At 36.5% G+C, this 20,036-nt stretch overlaps 1 protein-coding gene across 6 annotated transcripts in view; it reads right to left on the reverse strand.

The window, feature by feature from the left end:
- Positions 1–20,036, reverse strand: part of HTT (huntingtin) — a 99,641-nt gene that overhangs the window by 62,892 nt on the left and 16,713 nt on the right. For 4 of the 6 annotated variants that reach the window (XM_064511491.1, XM_064511494.1, XM_064511496.1 and 1 more), the window contains exons 5-19: positions 19,133–19,212; positions 18,539–18,677; positions 18,157–18,298; positions 16,514–16,692; positions 15,811–16,015; positions 14,894–14,941; positions 11,561–11,641; positions 10,712–11,076; positions 8,757–8,880; positions 8,318–8,436; positions 7,242–7,353; positions 4,804–4,944; positions 2,460–2,618; positions 2,282–2,379; positions 510–649 (exon numbers count right to left, since the gene is read on the reverse strand). In XM_064511491.1, the coding sequence (XP_064367561.1) occupies positions 510–649; positions 2,282–2,379; positions 2,460–2,618; positions 4,804–4,944; positions 7,242–7,353; positions 8,318–8,436; positions 8,757–8,880; positions 10,712–11,076; positions 11,561–11,641; positions 14,894–14,941; positions 15,811–16,015; positions 16,514–16,692; positions 18,157–18,298; positions 18,539–18,677; positions 19,133–19,212 (2,132 nt within the window). The remainder of the gene's footprint in view (positions 1–509; positions 650–2,281; positions 2,380–2,459; positions 2,619–4,803; positions 4,945–7,241; positions 7,354–8,317; positions 8,437–8,756; positions 8,881–10,711; positions 11,077–11,560; positions 11,642–14,893; positions 14,942–15,810; positions 16,016–16,513; positions 16,693–18,156; positions 18,299–18,538; positions 18,678–19,132; positions 19,213–20,036) is intronic. The other 2 variants (XM_064511492.1, XM_064511493.1) reach the window with 2 other exon arrangements.

Genomic DNA, 20,036 nt, shown 5'->3' on the forward strand with positions numbered 1-20,036 from the left:
AGTCTAATTTTGTATGAATAATGATAATATGAGTTTCACAGAAAGACTTCTTGTCTTTCAGCTTGGAGGAACCCATAGAGAATGGGGGAATGCAGGAAAAGGCAAGTGAAATTTTATTTTTTCAGTATAACTGAGAAACAGAAGAGTTGACAAAAATGGAAAAACAACCTTTAAGTATGCTTTATCAAGGACTTTCTTCTTTACTACATTAAATCCAAATTAGTTTCCAGATTATATGATTTGATTACAGATTTTTTAGAAGCTAAGATAAAATAGACCAAACCAAATATAGTGTTATTAGGATTGGGCTTGGTAGTGAAGTCAGTGTTAGCTTCCTACCATCCCTATTAGGAATTCAAACATTGTTAATATGAATGATTGGTCCAAATTGTTTTTATGAAACCCATTAATTTTTTTAATAAGAAACTTCTCCGTTACGCTCCTGGTCTCCTATATACAGATGCTCTGCATTATAGCCACAACGCCCATAGAAAAATATACACACTTACCGAAAATCTACCTCTGCAAGCGTTTCCAGAAGTTCTGTTCTTACTAGCCAGTATGAGCTATTCCTCAATGTAAGGAGGTCGACAACTAACTGTAAACCTAGTTCACTATAACTGCTACTACATAAGCTCATGATGCAATGCTAAAAAGAAACAACGAAAAATGTTCAGTTATACTATGGAACCAAAATACATAAACTACCGCAAAAACCAATTTTATTTAAAACACAGGAAAATGTTACTGCTTAAGAGCTAGGACAAAGTACCAGAGCTGGGTGCTTTTCAAGGCTAGGACACTAACTCCATGTAAACTGCTGAAACCTGCTGCTGACTTTAAATTCTAGAAGGGAAACCAAGCCTCAAAAAATGAGTGAAGGACAATTCTCCAAAGTGAGGCTTGCAAAACATAGGGATTAAAGAATACAGGCACTATATTCCTATTTGTTCAAAAACATTGCCTTTCTTGACTTCCACAGGGTATTTTTAGATAGCAGGTTCTGATTGCTAGATTTGGAACAAGTCACACCTCTATTTTAATGGTTGTTCAACAAATTGTAGACTGCGTGATCTTTGCAACAAGTTATGGAACTCTGTACTTCCATGCCTTATTTTAGTATGTGAAAACACTTACTTTCTTGAAGATTAACACCCCACAATGCTTTCAAATATTTCTGCCAAAAGGGGGAAAGTCCTGTAACTACTGAATATTTAAAAGGAAAAGAGACATGGCTAAGGGTGACTCCAGGTTACCTCAAGCCATGTTAGGTATAAAGATAAAAAAAGTCAAAATTCACTGGCATCTGTTGCCGGAACTGAACAGTATCTAGCAAAGTCTTCTAAAAAGCCAAGATAGTGAAACTGTTAGACACAAACAGTAAGATTACAAAACAAAATATTAAAAAACAGTATCAGTAAAATGTAGGGGGCGGATTGTCCACATTTCTGCACCACTGTATTTTGCTAACTGGATGTTCTTTTCTCAGCTGTATCACATGCAATCATACTTTCTGTACATTGAATAACTGCATTTTAGTAAAAGCTACACTTTACTTCACTGATCTATAAACAGCAATACAATCAGCAATGCTGTGCCTCTCCCTTTCTTCACTTTCCTTGGCCTCTGATTTGTCCTCCTTTTTTTCTTTTTTTTTTTCTTTTTTCTTTTTTTTGAAAGTTCCTCAAGTAAAAACCTTGCCTGTTCACCCCTCTGCTTTTTTCATACAACACCTTCTATGGATTTTATTATGGAAAGAAAATCCATGTGTTCTAAGTTCTGCTCGGAAATTAAACATTTAATTAAACCATCTCTATTTTGAGAGCTGCCAGATGCATCTTTCACTCAAACTGAAATGCTTATTTTATTATTTCAAAAAATAATCACTGTCACTTGTCATTTCTCACTTTTTTTATTTAGTTGCTAAATGCAGGCTATGTCCAGACACTATACATTCGCACTTCCCTATTCAGACTAGATCACCCATATATCCAAAGCACTCATCCTGCTTTTGGGTTTATGTAATGTTACAGCTCATACCAGTACATTTACGATGATAAGAAATAAAGTGTTAAGAATACTGCTTAGCAATCCAACCAACAATCATTTTCTAATTGTTCCTTCATTTCTCTGCCTGGATTCATGCTTTCTACAATAAAGTTCTTGGGAAAGAAGTCATTTTTTGCTCCATGTTTGTACATTTGAGGATAACACTATCCTAGTCCATGACTAATACCCCTATGATCTGTGGTGGTGCAAGACAATTACTGCTTTTGCTTACCCTCACAGCCGTACAAGCCAGTTTGCATGTAACAGAGGACTCATCTTTCAGTGTCTTCTGCAACAGTGGTATGCAGTCTACCAAGGAAAAGAGGTTTCCTAACAAAAGAGGAATTCAAAACAATGCAACAAACTAAAATTTTTGGCTAGGTTAAAAAAAAATTAAAATAATTTGTTACCTGTTAAGCTTCTGACAGTTGTTAGCCATTTTTCCACATCAAAGCGGGACTTAATTAGAATAGAGTTGACAATTGTTCCACAGAGAATGGCAGTAGCTCCTCTAATCTGGGGATCTCCATGGTCAATGTAGTTCAGAATATCTGATACATATTGCTCTTCTAAAAAAAAAAAAAAAAAAAAAAAAAAAAAAAAAAAAAAGTTACAGCTACTTTATTTTAAAAATACTAATCTTAGACTTAGACTTAACTGCTAATCTTAGATACTAAGTATAGGGAGCTAACAAGTCCAGAAACAATTGATGATCAATACAGCAGACACACGGTTAATTTATGGGGTGAGACCATGGAAACAATTCAGATCATCATGTTCAGCACTTCAATCAGGATGATATTTTAGGGAAGAATCTCACCTAGTTCAACTAAAAACTGCTGAGACTTTGCATGGCTTGCATCGTGCAGGTCAAACTAAACAGCTATAACAGTCTACCTTCCCCAAGTCTACAGTTATTTTGTTATTTCTGGACCCAGCAGACTTTTTTTATATAATACTACATAGGGGTCAATCTTTGAGATGAACTTTCTGGCATAGTTACATATATTACTGTGACAAATTATTATATTACCATATATTACATCCTAATGGCACCTTTTTCTAAATAACTTGAGAATCATTGGGGAATTTCACAGAACCACTGAGGTTGGAAGAGACCTCTAGAGATCACCTAGTCCAACGTCCCTGCTCAAAGCTCAACTAGAGCAGGTTGCTCAGGACCATGTAATCAGGTTTGAACCATCTCCAAGGACGAACATGACAACCTCTCAGACTACAAATTAATCCAGATCAGTGACTATTCTAAAAGATGAACACAGAGAATGTGAATCAATGTCAGACTGTGGAAAGTGAGGAAGTAGGGCAAGGGCTGGGCTTCAACTAAGCCTAAGCCTCAATCTTTCTAAGCTGCACTCCTCGACCTTTTGGGACTTGCACACAGTCTGATCTCCAAGGACAACTACTCTGAACAGAAGAACGTTAGAAAGCCAGTGTATCTGGTCACCACACTGCAGGAGCTCACAGCTAGATTCACGCTAGCTAGATAGGGAGTTCAGGGCATTTGTAGCTCACAAGAGACTCGCCACCTGCAGTCATCAGTTGCAACACTGAGGAGCTGAACAACCTACTGGGGAGATTCACAACTGTCAGAGCGTCTTGTCCAACATACAGGTTCTGTTGGTGCCCATTAAAGCCAAAAGCCACAAATGCCCATAGCAAATAAAAGGACCAAGGAGAAACAGAAGATTTTTAGACTGTGGCAAAAAAAGTTGCTTAAAGCAAACAGTTAGGGAAAAGTAAGGAACAGGGAGATTCCATTAACCGTGACAAAATAAGCTTTCACTGGCTCCTAGAAAAGGTATGACTTCCAGGTGGGGATCTCAGACGTTATGGAGAGGTTCTTGGATACAGTTTCCTTCCAGTGAGGATCCAAAAGCATAGGCCATTTGTTATATAGTCAGCTTTGCTAGAACAGACAATTTTAGTAAGAGCTCTTCAAGACAAATCATGGTTATCAAAATCATTAGATGCTCACACACCTGATGCAATGGGGCCCTGACTAGCTAATGCCTTTAGGCCAGAGGTAGTCAACTCACATCAAAAATGCAAGTCCCTAAAATGTTTCAGCATAGATACTGATTATTATACAAACCACTTCAGCATATTCACAGTAAGCATACTTTTCTCAGTCTACCTTTCACAGATCCCTTGCATGTAATCTACAGTTCATTGACACCATCCAGACCAATGGTCACATATATAAAAAAAGCTAATGTTTTTTCACCTCAAACGCAAAGTGTTATGGGGGTATTGGAAGAATCTAAGAGGTTTTGGTCAACCCTCCAGTTTAGCCACTATCAGTATCAAACCAGCTGAATACTTCAAAAACCTGTAGATCATATTGTATCGTTCATAAAAATGAACCTAACAGGCTAGAAAGCATTTATAAAATGGTCTTAAATAAATTTGAAGAAACCATCTTTAACAGAAAGAAGCCACTCTTGTATAGCAGTTGTGCTAAAACAACTTCAGCTTGTCTGAAGCTGTACAAGTCCTTCCACAGAGCTTGAGAGTCTGATTACAAAACACAATCTCGAACAAGTGCACTACTTTCAATAGCATAGTTTCCAGTGGCTCAGTAATGGACAGTGCTAATGCACTCAAAACTAGTGCAATATTATACATCTGCAAACATCAAATTGGATTTAAAGAGTTTTTGGTATAGATGATGCCTCACTTATTTGAGAATCCAAGCACATTATAATAAATATGATGATGTAAACAGCAACATACCATACTCTTCTCCCATGGCTTCAAGGGGTTTCTTATACAGTTTGCTGAAGAAAGACTCGGGGTGAAGGGCAACAGCTGCTCCAACACAACTTACTGCCAGGGCTTTTACACTGACTCTTACATCCCTATCAGGAACTAAAGCTGAGGGGAGAAAAAAAAGTTAATAACTCTGGATGGTATAAATAGTGTAGTCTGGACAAAAAAGTTGTTTTGATTTTGAAGGCAAACCAAGTAGGTCCTGTTATCAGAGGCAGTACTTGTATACAACATTCTTAAAAAAAGGAAACACACCCTCACACACACACACACACACTGCTTCAAGTTACAGTACTGCTTGTCCAGAAGTTCTGCATAAGCAGAACACATTAACACTTAACAGTTCAGGAAAGGAAAAAAGGAAAAAAAAAACCCTCTAATCTTAAATGCTCACTTCAGTCATAAGCAATGACACACACACACACCCTTGTGATACAGACTGCTCAGCGAAAAAAAGATGGAATAAAAAGTGTATGCTAAAGAGACATTCTGAAAAACCCCTACTGATATTTTATTACTATGCTGACAAGGTAATGATTCCTCTTTTGAGCCACACCAGCCTCCTCTAGTTTGACATGTTTCTACCATAAGGCTAAAATGCTTAACAGGTTTCTCAGCAGGACAAAGTGAAACAACAGCTTTATCAAATGAAGAAGGGGATTACTTTTGCTTGTTTTGGTGTTTTCAGTTTCATCTGAAAAGCCTGATAAAAATCAGGATAAGCAAGCTTATGGTAGAAGCTACTCTTTTCCAAAGCTACCACATTCAAGAGAATGAATGAAAACTAACTACATAAAAACTGTTAACATTTTGATTCTACCAGAATCAGTTCCCTGAGGGTACCACAGGTGGAAGTGTTTTCAGTGATGAGATCAGACAACATAAGTACACTCGGAAAAAGCATCCGGCTTTCTAATAAATTTAGCACACTACTTCGCAACAAAACAAGCAACTTGAGCCTTGTAGAACACAGTAACTCTAATTTTACAGATAAGCCAGCTAAGAAAAGGCTGTTTGCAAAATGCTTTTAAATTTGGAGAGAAGAGAGTTTGTATTGCTACACCCACATCCTCTAGCACATAAATTTTTCTTGAAGATACACCTTTCTAGATTCATACCACCAAAGCTTTAAGAAATAAGAAAACAGCTGAAGGAAGTACAGTTGCATGAAAGAACATTTACTGCATAGGTGCCCAGCTTCAACAGAAGCCAACATAAGTCATGCATTCTGTTGAGACAGTCGTTCTGAGAAACCATTGAAATACAGCTTTATAAATGGAAATAATACTGCTGGTAAAAGAGATCTGAATTAAATAAGGATGAAAACTTATTCGCCCTTCCTAAAGGGCATTACAAATACTGGGAGAGAGGACAGTTTCTTAGAAGGAAAATGTCCTTATTTCCAAATGAAGACTTTCAGTAGCTTATGTGCAATACATCATGCTGAATTTGGATCAAGATCATACTGTGATAACCATCACCTATTGTTAAAAGTTTCTTTTTCATTATCACGCATGAAAAATCCAGTAAAAAAATCCACTAACTTACACAAATGCTATAAAATGTTAGAAGAAAAAACAGCTGAATTAGGGGTTCCAGCTATGTCTCTGAAAACCTTACATCAATTCTCTGCTTCACTACAGCTCAATCATTTAATCTTCACAGTTATATTTCTCAAACACAAACAAGTAGAACAGTATTTCCTCTACCAGAAGTATATTGAAAAAAAATTAATACTGAATTAAAACACCAATTGAGTGGTAAAAAATAAAAAGATGCTTTTTATCTTGTTTTAATTATCACAGGTTTGGTATTCTAAATACAATCAATTGGTAAAGAATATTAAAACAAGCACTTGAGAGGACTGTATTCTTCTAAACTTTTTAGGAGTTTCTGTAGAATGGATTGCATCTCAGAAAAGTATTTCTTTAGTTTTTATTGCAGTATTGATATTCTTATAATGGACAAGTTGAGTGTCCCACAGTAACCAATTAAAAGCAAATACTGGTATTGGGTTGTCTATAGAGAGTCATGGCCTCACAAAAAAGTTAAAGGTGTAGCAATTCTAAACGTTCATCTCTAGAGAGCTTTTTTGAAATGGTAAATGTAACCAGGTATTCAAGAAGAAAATTATAATAGAACCCCCCCCCCCTTTTTTTTTTTTTTTTGTAGAAGCCAAATGGCTCAAAACTGGATTACCTATAAAACAGCATAAATGTCTAGGCATTTTTAAGTTTCTCTGTACTCTGTTGTAATCATTTAAACCAGTGGTTGTCATAAAAGAAGCAACCATAATTCTTCAGTAAAATGAGTTTTAAAACTTGGCAAAATAAATTGATCACACTTACAACATTATACATTGAGACGCACAATTAACCAATGAGCCTTGAACAGACGCTTACCTCCCTTCTCCCCAGTAAGTAGAAAAGAGGCTGACAGAAGTCTAACACAGTGCACTAAAGGTGCAGAATTTCCATCGGTATAGTGACCTATGTCTCCCTTTACTCTGGAAGGCTATTGAAGGCAAATCACAAGTGTTACATAGATAAAAATTATTCCACAATTTAAACAAAAATTAAGCACAACAAAATTTAGAAGTACTGCACAAAGCAAAAACTATAAAGTTCATTTTATAAAATGTGTTAAATACATATTGCAAAAGAAGGCCTTAAAATTTAATGGTTTTGGAAAGCTCATCTCCAGTATCAGAATCAGTTTAATTTCAATCACAGAAACTACAATAGTTCCAAGTAGATTTTCTGAATTACCCAGACTTACTGCTTGTGTCTGAAGCAGTCTGATAAACTACTTTTTCTCACTGAGCAATGACCTTTAGAAGTGTTGTATGAGAGGCAATTAATTCTGAAGTTGTTTCCAAAAAAGCCTGGCAACCTTACACACTTTTAGACTTAGATTTCCACAGCAGGCCAACCTGATTTAACCTGCTGCATACCCAACTGTCCCTTTGCCCTTGCTCAGCACAAGGTCCAATGCCAAAGTCAAAAAACAGAAGAATGACATGAACCTCTTTGCAGAAGAAACAGGCTCAGACAGTAAGACAACATAATCTCTGAGGAGTCTTCCCCTTACATAGCTAGCAACCAGCACAAAGATATTTCCAATAATAAACTAAATTCTCAGTGTACCCTGCTAAGGCACAGACAAAAGGAGTTTGTGTTCTCCTCAGCAGTTTTGATGCCATCAGTTTCACAGATTAAGTATGCATTCTGCTTTGCTTTTGTTGGTGGTGCATTCAAGATACTAACACCTGTGTATTTACCTCATGCTAAAAAAAATTTAGGCTGCAACTTAGATTTACTATTCAACCTTAGCTGTTTTGTCCTATAATGAAACATACTACATATACACACTTCCTATGCCTATCACTAACTTACATGAACTTTAAAAAAAAAAGAAAGAAAAAAAAAAAACTTAGTTGCTTTAAACTTTAAACCAGACTATCGTGACCACATCTCACCTTATTTTCATGATCACCAGGATCTGCTGCATCTTCTTTTGATGTGAATTTATCTACGCTGCTATCAGAAGGCTGCCTACTATGGCTCATGGTTTTCAACAGATGAGGCTGTTGAAGAGCTTAAAAGAAAAAAAGAAAAAAAAAGTAATTCAGGAAATACCATGTTAGAGGCAAATTAAAAGCAGTTTAACTGAGCTTCATTATAAAAACATGAAAAATGAATTAGCACTGATCTAAACAAGTGATTCATTAGAAGTGCTGAAATGTTATTTATTTTACATTTCCACCTGGATATTTGTTTTTCACATCTACTAAGCAAGTTGTCAGTGCTCTGGAAGTTGCACAGCACGTGTAGCAGCTGCCTTGAAGGTGTCATCAATTCTGCTTTTTTTTTTTCTTTAAAAAAAAAAAAAAACACATTATTTATTTATCAACATACCAATGGAAGAATTTCTGAAAGACTCTGATGAATCATCTTGGAGAATATTTGCAGCCTCATCTTCCTCATCCTGCAGCTGCCCAATCTGCATTCCAGAATACTGGCTTTCAGTACCCTCCAAAACCTACACAGTGCAAGGACAGGACTTAAAATAACTTAGCTTAGCACACACTACTAGAGCTCAAACATGCAGTGTTAGTAATCTAGAAATAATTCCAAAGCAAAGTGAGCATGATATATATTAGCATACAGCTGCATGCAGGCCCCAAAGCAGTTTTCCTCCTCCAGCATTTGAGCTATTAGGGCCCACGGTTATATCTGACAGTCTCCCACTTGAATTATGAACCCGGATGCTAAGACCGAGACTGGTGCATTGCCTCCTCAACTACCACTGCTCCCTTATTCTAAACATAGTTGCCCCTCATCTCAGCAGTTTCTAAACATAATTATCACCATCTTAGTAGTTACAAAGCACAACCAACAGCTTTACTGTCACAACTTGAATTTGTCCCAAAAGGTCTTACTGTCAAATGCTACATATTCAGGATAAGTAAGGTTATGGGAAAGTCAAATTGAGAGCACACTGTATATAATAAAGCACCAATTAGGCTGAATATATTTTAATTCCTTCACTGTAAATCAGAGTCCACTAAAATGGACACTTCTGAATGAGTATGACACTTAATACTAATGTATTTTTTATGAAATACATAAGAATAACCATAAAAATGATAATCATAATAAAAGAGAATAAAACATGAAACATTTAATCGTAAGATTATTGGAAGATAAAAGATACTTCTTCAGTTATTCCCTGACTTCAGAAGCACCTGGAAATTGTTAGTCAAAATGCCCACGTGCAGGTAAAGGGGATGCCACTTAGTTGTCAATAGAACTTCGTTTGTAATTACTGTTTATAAATAGTATGCAAACTGTCTGACATACATAACAGTGACAAGAATTTTCAAGAAATGAAACTTGCCAATAAATACCTGCTCCATTTGGCCCCTGCACTGCTTACATTTTAGTCAGAGCTAGAGCACCTACTGTCACTCCTTTGGTTCTCAGATCCTCACACTTACAAGAGTTTATGCTTGTCATAACTGTAAACTAACCATTTTTAGTAATAGTAAAGAACATTTAACTCTTCCAAAGTTACCATCAGCAAATTTAAGTCAGAAGTTTGACAATATTTGAAAATAGGATTGAAGAACACATGCTAAATTTTTGCTCTCTTTTGCATTTTCTGCTCTCTCTCCAGTTATATTTTCAATGTTGTTATAACAACCTCACAACATATTTGCCTAGAAGAGATGAGTTTCTTAAAATAGTGATAGCATATGGTTATTTCAGGCATTTATTAGTACATTAGTGCTACATTAGTAAATCATGCAACATTTGGTCAGTATAGGAGAAATTCATAAGCTGGAACAAAAAGAATAAAAATGAGTTGTGTTGTCAAGTGAGAAAGCACAGGCAGAAGACAATGTGAAATATTAAGTTTCAGAAGTATTCTTCTCATCATTCCAAACAGCATAGTCACCCTTTAACACTTCCATTAGCCCTTCTGTACTAAAAAATATTAAGTAATGTATCTATTAAAAAACGTAAAGGATGTGCTACTAAGAGGAGATAGGTATGTAAAGCCTTCGATACTGACATTCTTCCAGTGAGTGACAAACTTTTGGCATTTGCCTTCAAATGACCTACCCATTGAACAGACCAATTATAGCCTTTTTGTTTTTAATGACTGCTGAAGTGAAAGTGTTAAAAGGAGGTCAAGCTCTCCAATAAAGGTGTGAGCGGCTGACCTTTCCACTGTTACTAGCTGAGGATGGAAAAGTAGAAGACGAGTAAGTAGATGAATCCAAGTCTGGGCCCTCCAAGGAAGAGCTCTGAGATATGTCGGGCCCCTCAGTAGAAGAGGATCCCCCCTCTGCCCGTTGCAAACTTACAATTTCAGAACTGTCCGAAGGGGTTACAGCAGAGTCTGGACCTTCTGTAGTAGTCTGAGAGCTATCACTAATTGGTGAGGAAGCCTGTGTACCATCATTCAAGTCTATAGTGGGATCCGACTGGACAGCACTGATTTGGCTGGAGCTTCGACTAAGCACATCATCATCTTCTCCCTCAGTAGCTGTACTGGTCAAATCACAGCTCGTCAGGTCTACAGAGTCTGACTGCAATGTATGCTGTGAACGTGGCTGCTCAGTAATGATATCGTGTCCAGTAGGATCAGCAGCTGAACTCACTACTGACCCAGTTGTTGATACACCCGATGAAGAAGCCAGTTCACTGCTTATCTCACCCTTCATAGAAGCTGCAAAACAAAGACTTTATGAGCCAATAGTGTTTTTAAACTTTTGTTTAAAGGTATCCATATCAAAAGCTAAAAACTCTACTCCACATAAATTTTGCATAGAGTAACTTAATAATCAAGCAGTTAAACTACAGGTAGGAAAAAAAGTATCTGCAAGACATCTCTTTTAGTAAACCTCATTTTCATGCTGTTCCATCTATATCCAGCAGCTCTATGTGATAGCTTTTTTTAAAAAAAGGGGGGGTGGGGTTTGGTTTTAGGGTTGGGTTTTTTCTGGTAATTGGGGGTCCAGTTCATGAGGTAAGTTTAAGTTTTATACACATGAGCCTCTGTGGTTTGGGTTTTGTTACCAAGCTTTTGAGTGCCCAACTACTCCAAAGTCACCATGAAACCTCCTTTTGTATTTTACACGGCAGCAATAAAAGAGCAAATTTGCAATAAAGTAATGCAGGTTAATTTCACTGTTGAAAGGAAAAACAACTACCTGCAAAGGATGCAGTGCTGACATCTGATCGAGTTTCAGAATCATCCTCCAAACCTTCTTCTTCACCAAGAAGTATTTTACCTAAAAAGTGACATAGCAAAAATATTTACAGTTTTCCAACATTATAGTCCACCTGAAATGCTGAACATTTGATGTCAGCTACATGTGAAAACTATTTTTAAAAAGTTTATCTGAATTATTCTTCAAAGTTATGACAGGCAACAGAAAGAAGAGAGAAAAGAATGAAGAAAGTGAGCATCCAGTCCCTCGCTATCTGGGTCAGGATAGAAATGGACGGCAATGACAAGCCAACACATAAGTTAAATAATTTCATTTTAACAGTTTGGGAAACTACTTATGACATTATTTATTCCAGTTTATTTTATGAACTATATTTAAGCCACCGTTAATTTCTTCAAGTATGCCCTATTACTAAGGGCTAGATGGCTGGCACCTGGATGTCTGCCCAAGGGACTCAAAGGGACATTAAGCACCAAAAATGATTGAGGAACCTTTCCCTTCTTAAGGCTAAAAAAGCTACCAGTCAAAGGCTACTGGCACTTTGGGGCCTGGAACGCCAATGAAAACAGAGTGGAAAATGCTTATGGGAAGAGTAGCACAGACTAGAAGCACAAGACAAGGTGAGTGGGAAAAGATGATGAACTGTGGACAACCGCCATTAAGATCCAGGGACCACTAAGCCAAAAATACCTTTACACAGACTTTTGCTACAGGAAAAGTGGAAGCCATTGATAAGCTAACACAACAATCTCAGAATTCGCTTACTCACAGTTTAATGATTATGTAAAATAGAGGCAATGGAGAGAGGACGATATCTGCAAACATACACTGCTTGGGATCAAAATAAGGATGCAACTGCACTGAAAAGACTGTAATTGGGAGAGGATACAGATCAAGCACAGAGGGAGCAACTGAGCCCATCCTTCTAGATCTCACATGTCACTTGCTAAGACAGAGAGACTCATGACTGCTGGTTAGAGATGAGTCTGTTTTACACTTTAAAATAAGCTTCACTGGTGGTCCAAGGCCTACCATGCAAGACACCAATGTTTTGACAACTGTAGGTGAATTGTTTCTTATCTCATTTCTGTGTTTCTAAGTTATGAGTGCAGGAAAGCATTAGTAGACCTTTGTATTCACTTTATCACAATTGCTTTCATATGTAGAACAAACACTGTAGATTTGTCTTCCTCCAGAAAAGCATGTATTTTACGCTATTCAAACCTGTAGGTAAGGCAGAAAAGTAACCATGACATTTCTATGTACATTCTATGTAAAATAAAGTATTAATTAGAGAACTACACATTCCCACAAAAGAATGAGTAAACTCCTGCTATGAGTCCCCAGAAGCATAAAAGACAGTATTTTCTTTTATGTTCTTTCCCCCATTTAGATACATTTCACTGAAATAAGCCAGGATATTCTTCTGTTTTCCACAGCTGATCACCTTTAAAACTAAGTAAAAAAAGAGGAAGGATACTGAAAGACACTTTATTAATATAGTAAGGCTATAAATGTTTACATGATTATATAAACCAACCCACAAAACAGCTTTCCTTTATTTTGAAAAAACTTCACAATTAAGATGCAGACAAAGGCTTTCATTCAGAAGATGAGTTTTCAGCCTTTTTTTGCCAAGAGCTTTCTGAAGCTGGAACGTAAGTAAACCAATACAGGTCAGTTCCTCTAAACTAAAGTCTGTCTGAAGCAAGTGACTGAAAACGCACGGAATATTTGAGTTCCGAGGCTAGTATCACTAGTTTCGGTAGATCTGCTTTACTTTATATCTTTACACATGAAAGAAGTTTCACCTATGGCTAACAGCAGAAGCCTGCTGACAGTAAACTGACAGTAGATTGACTGCAAAACTGTTTCAAGTAGGAACTATGAGTCAGCTTGATTCTGCTCTCAGTTCTACAACGGAGAGAAGAATGAAATGAACAATTTGAAAGTTAAATCTGTACAGAGTACAGAATCCTGATTAGGATTCTTCAAATTTACTAACACCGATTTTTAGACGATACAATTTCATATCATGGTCCCGAAAGATGGCACCTGATGGCTCATGTGTTTTACTACCCAGTAAAGAAAAACATTACTGTTTTAACACATACTTTAATTTACACTCTTATTAGTACTTCAATGTTTCATCGAAGACCACTAACACACTCTAAATATGAAAATCTTAATTTTAACATTACACTTTAAAACTGCTACAAGTTACTGTGAACTGTCACATTCTGTCCCACCTTTGGATATTGCACCAACACCAACACCCTTTCCTTCGCTCTATTATTTCTGAATTAGAAGCTAGTACTGCAGCACTAAGCACTGTTTCATTCAGCACTACCACTACTTCACATTTAGGTACCTTTTTAATAGAAAAAAAGCAAAAGATTGCTTGTACGCACAGAAGACAGGAAGACGTATCTGGCAAAAAAAAAGTGTAAGGTAGGTGCTATAATGGTTTTTAAAGTTTGTATAGTCCTTTTAGTCTTGCACTACTTTTTGAAGACATTTCTTTTAACAGTGTTGCACTTCTCTGCCTACCATCCACATACTGACTGCACTACATTCATTCATTTCACTGCAGTGGCAAGATTTCAGTCAGCTAAAACAGATAATCGATCTGCTATACTGTCATATGTCGAATGATTCCACTAGTGATTCTTTTCAAAGAAAGTTTAAATGTATAACTAGATATGATGTACTTTCATGCACAAACTGGGAAAAGAATACTTCATAGCAAGTTATATTTTTTAAAATCTTACGAGTTACCTACTGAAGAAAGAAATCATAACATATACATTAAGACACAAAATGAGTAGCATTAGTCATCAAGGACAGGAAAGAAAAATAAAGTAGAAAAACATCGTATCAAAGCATGCAAACATACACGTGCATTAGTGAAAGAGAAGGAAAAAAACAGGCCTAACAAAAACAGGAAGGTTAACTATTTTGAGAGTTACATTCAAGGGTAAACATAACCAAAAGGAAGAATGCCCTGTTCGGAGAGGTTACTTTTAGATATACTGTTTAAAAATGAAAATTGGATCAATATTCATCAGCATAATTTTGCCAGTGAACTACAGGAAAAAAAAAATAAGAATGATACTGCTTTGAATAGTTCCAGTGTATCTTGGTTGCAAGATCAGAAATTGTGACAGAATTCTTTTAAGATTTATATCGATTAAGCTCAGCTGATAACAAGAAGGCATTTGTGAATGAAGACCAGAGTTCAGCAAGACAATGAAGTGTGTGGGGGAAATCAGAAAGGAATGCAATTAAAAATTTGTTTTTGAAAATAATCACCTTTATGCTTTCTCGCAAGAACAGGGCTGCATGAAGACCCCCCTCCAGCTGCAAATCACAGAAAGTAACACATCAGAGCAAGGACAGAGCTGCTGAAATCATGAAGGAATTCTAAGAGCCGCAAATGTGATTAAAAAAGAAAACTATAAAGTCAGGAAGAAATAGCAAACTTGTTCCTTTTGAAGTTCACACCTTTTTGGATCAGAACTCGCAAGAGGCTGCCGTCAAATGAACATTACTCCATGCAGCTCATGCAAAGCTTTTTTAAAAAAACATCCTCTGAAGTTCACTGCTATGATTGCGCCTGGCTAATGAATTACTTTCTATAGCAGCAATATTAGAATGATCCGTTAGTTCATTACAGCAGTTCTTACAGCAATCCAGAGATTGATTCTTTTGAAATAGTTAAGTAGCAGTTAAGAAACGATTTTTTTTTTTAAGAGCATGCACTTCACAGACAAGAACATTGAAAGCTGATTTTAAAAGTTATGGATAAACTTAACAGTTGTGTTTTAATTTCATGCTGGCTTTGGTATTCGGCAAGGAGCTCTCAGCTAACAAATTCTGAGTGGACCAGCTTTCTATAAATCAACTGACAGTTGCCAGATATCTGGTAAGAACATCATTAATTTTGTGAAAAAAGTCAGTCAATACAGTTAACTTATTCTGCAAAATGAAAAAACCCACCAGTACAAAATACAAACTGCAATAAATACACTGGAATTTGCCATTACACAATATACGCGTATCCAGCTAAAGTGAAGAGGAAAGAGTTTTCTTACTAGACCTGGAAAAAAGTTTCATTCGTGACTTTATACATCTCATTTTATTCTTCATACTTTTGGCTAGCATTAAGAAACAGAGGCTATGATGTATGTTCATCTCCACTTACTAAAATTACCAAAAATATGGCTTACCTATAAGTTCCACTATGCTCCCACTGCGGTTCCTGCCGGTAGATTCATCTTTGGATACACTGACCTGTGCAATGCCCCCAGAAGCGGTCAGGGCGTGCAGAAGTTCAGGTGGTGGCGTTCGAAAGAGCTGCTGTAATAATTCTAAAGCTCCAGTCACAACATTGTGGTCCTGATGCTGAGTGTAATGCAGAGTCAATTCATAAACCTAAAAACAAAAAAACAAAAAAAAACCCCACAGTGTCTCTGAAGGCACAAGGTACTATACACACTCATACACCATACTAAATTTCAGCAGTGTGTTACACGTGACTGACACATGCTTTACCTGCATAATCCTTTCCCAAGAGAAAAATGTCATTTAACTGTAGTCACTTCACTGCTTTTTTGGTAGATGTCTCTTTATCATTCTTTTTGTTTATTTTTGTAAAAGAAGAATAGGATCAAAGAATGTGGTAATGTTTATGCAGTTCTTTAGCTCCTTTGGGAGCACCTAGTACATATTGCTTTCATGGTATTTCTGATTATTAAAATTACTTATCAAGAATTCGGATCATTGGACAAAAGGTCAATTAACAGGATGAAGAGGAATTTGAGGAAAAAAATTCAGCATACGCAGCACCAAACTAATGCTGTATCATACCATAGGCAAGGATATTTTTTTCAAATAGTACTCTTCAGGCTAGCGTTACTATTCATTTTTTACCTGTATAAGCTGTTCCGGTGAAGGCGAAATCTCCGTCTCTTTTCTTGTTACACCAAAGCTGCCTTTCAGGCTGGTATCCTTTACTTGTTGTTGCAATAAAGGTATGAGATATCTTAGTGTGAGCAACACACCAAGAATTAAAAGAGTAGGATGATCGTCTTCTACGGGAACCAACAAGCCTGGAGGTACGGGGAAACAAGCCAAACCACTTATTGATAATAGCCAATTTCAACACAAGAAGTATTCGATGTAGTTCACATAAGTGCTTCTTTAAAAAGAAAATAAAATTAAAAAACCTAGTTATAACTAGAGTATACTTTCTGAATGTAGACATACTTGAAGGTATGTTATTTAATAGCCATAACAAAGATCTAAATAACATGAGAGAACGTCAAAACACACTGCCTGTCTCCTCTGTTCCCTACCTCTCTTTGCCCAATAAAAACACAAGAAATTTACCTTGCATAATCCCTGCTACTTCACCAAGTGATCTAGACTTCCTTGCTCCTGGTTCTCCTCCTCCTCCTCTCTCCACTTGGCAAGTTAACTGAGGATACACATACTTTCTCCTCCTCCCACCTGCCGCTACTGTCCTAGTGAATGACACTGATACTCTTGCCTCCTCCCTGAAATATTGGAAACCTTGTCAATATACCTACCTGCTAATCACAAGAAATAAACCCCAAAATACATTAAGAATAATTATAAGTTATGTAACAAATCACAACATTCTAACTGAAGAAAAATCAGAATCAATTCATGAAGTTCCTCTTAGTGCTATTGTCTGAATCCAGTACCACTGCCAGGACTTTAAAATATTACCTTTGAAACAGAAAAGAGTGATGTGCATGCACAGAGAAAGGAGAAGTGAGCAGAAGCACACCATTTTCAAGTCACACAGAGTGAGGAAAATCACTACATGACAGCTATGTTTTTTTTCCCATTCTGAAAATAAATAAGGCTCAGAGGATTGTGCTTTATGCATCTGCTTGTCTGTCCTGCTTACCTCTCATTTTCTAACATAGTCTATATATGAACGAATCCCTTATCAGTGTCACAACTGAGGCAAAAGTTTCCACTGAAATTAGTACCAGTGTCTCATCATCAGTTCTACAACTCCGCAAAGACTGTGCAAACTTCCCAGCTAGAAGAATATGGAAGCAATTATCTCACTCGGTCATGTGCTTTTTTAAATCAAGATATTCCACTTTTGATGTCAGAGTTAGGTTTTCAACAAAATGTCTATGGGGCACCTTCTAAAGAAGGCTACAGAGTATGCGTTAGTGACAGACATTGAGAATGACAATCATACCCTCCACCTCAACAATGCAAGTCTTCAAGACTCCTAACTTCTTCCAGAATCCCTACAGTTCCTCATCTTCCAATACACTACTTGCTTCCTTAGTTTTAGCTGTTTCTTTAAAACACCATGAATCAATATTTCAGCACACAGATACAAATACCTTTAGTACATTATCTTCATCTAACTTAACACATAAAAGAGAAAGCATTAGCAATATTTAACCTGTAGTCAGTATCTTTGCCTTACCTGAAAGCCTCTTGCATATGAAAAGTCTTAGATGAACAATGATTTTATATTACTTACACCTTAAGCAAATTTAAACTTCTCCTCTGAATCTTACCTAAAAGTACATTCAATAACCAGGCATAGAAATACTGCATTCTTCGTGAATGTTGACAGATGCTTACTGCTGATCCTGCTGCCGTTCGACGGATAGTTGGGGAACTGGATTTAAGATTAGCAATGAAAGCCTTCAATAAAACCTGAAAACAAAGATATCTTACTTTTTAGAAATAAGGCAAATAGAAGTGAATTAAGAAGTCAGCAGGTGTCTTTTTCATCGATTCAAAACATTAAGCAATGTACATCAAGCAAGGGCAACTTTTGTCTTAATTCACACGTGCAGCTGTAATACTGCTTTCTTTAACATCTGATTGATTGTACTGATAGTTTACTGTGCTTTGATACATAACAGGGAGCATTAATAGGTTAAAGAAAGATACCTTAATCTCATTGTCATTTGCAAAGTTGCCAAATGCTGCCATGATTTTTGGTATCGCTGCAGCTAGTGTCTCCTGTACCGATTCTTCAGGCCTCTTACTTATTCGTGTTAGACAGGGCAATAGGTTCACCAAGTACGGTCTAAGTATGGCAACGAAGAAAAACTAATTAGAGATCAAAGCAATTGTATTTGTCCAAGCCACATAAGCTGTTATTAATTCATGATCATATTCTGTAGTATCACTACAGAATATATACACAATAGCTACATACAGCTGTGGAAAAACAAAATAATTTCTGCAAATTGTATTCAGAAGAACATTAAGGTAGAAGAAATTAAAGGGAAAAATACACACTTAGGAAATTACAAATCATTGTCTTCACAAGCTCTTTTTGCCCTTCCCTCCAGAGTCAAGTACAGCAGACCTAAAATTCTGCTACAGAAAACTAATCCAACAGAACTACTTCAGAGAAGACAGTGAGACATGAATAAGATTTTTGGGAGGGTTACACAAAGCTTGAGAACAATAACATTTTGTTAACATCTAGATTTTGCTAAACATATCCAAGGAAGTTTGTTACCAGGGTAAGTTTACCTGCACTTTTGTGGCCGAACTAGATGGGCAAGCTCAGCAAATCTCCAGAGTGCAGCACGTAGACTTCGGGAAGCACCATTCTAGACAAAGTTTATAACTGTTACATTTCAGAAAGCAAAGATTTTTTTCTCTCTAAAAAAATAATTTATAACTGCTTAAATTATAAAGAATATATACATAGTTATATATATATATTTTTAACTCAGATAAAAATATAAGGTGTCTGTAAGCTATGTTTCATTTCGTCAAAAGGAAATCAAGTCGGCTCCATGGCTGCCTCCATTTTTCTAGTTGCTATCACAAATTTATTTTAAGTGACCCAAAATCAGTAACGAGGGACACCAAGCAAGAGAAGAAAGTGTCTGACCTCTTCACTCTGCTGAAATCAGCTTAAAATACCACAGAGAAAGTGGTATCCAACAAGAAAAAGACTGATGATACAAGAGCAAAAGACAAATCGCAGGAACATTTGCACAAATGTAAACACAGCATAAAGTTGCTAGGAATGGAGATGTGTAAATAATCTTCAGCTCCTGGGAGCACCATAAGATTCCATACAGTTATCTATTTCACTTCATAATGGCTTACATTCTGAAGCTTAATAGCAATTTGACTCTATTGACAACTTACTCTAATTTCCAGTTTTCTATATTTTCAGCAATACTAAGGAGCTGTAATATATCCTCCAATATTAGGTCTAAACAAATTGTGGCTCAAATCAGAAACACAACTGTTCTAATCTCCCTACCTGGGAAAACTGCGTATCTAACTTGTTTTGGTTACGTTCAAACTACTTCTCAAATCAAGTATCTCTGATGACAGAACTGAGGTGTTTAAAAATCTGTATTTTTTTCTTTTTTCTTTTTTTTTTTTTTAAGCTAGTATATCAAAGGTGCATGGCCTC

This window comes from Dromaius novaehollandiae, chromosome 4 (assembly GCF_036370855.1).
Source record: "Dromaius novaehollandiae isolate bDroNov1 chromosome 4, bDroNov1.hap1, whole genome shotgun sequence".
In the NCBI taxonomy this organism is placed as follows: domain Eukaryota; kingdom Metazoa; phylum Chordata; class Aves; order Casuariiformes; family Dromaiidae; genus Dromaius; species Dromaius novaehollandiae.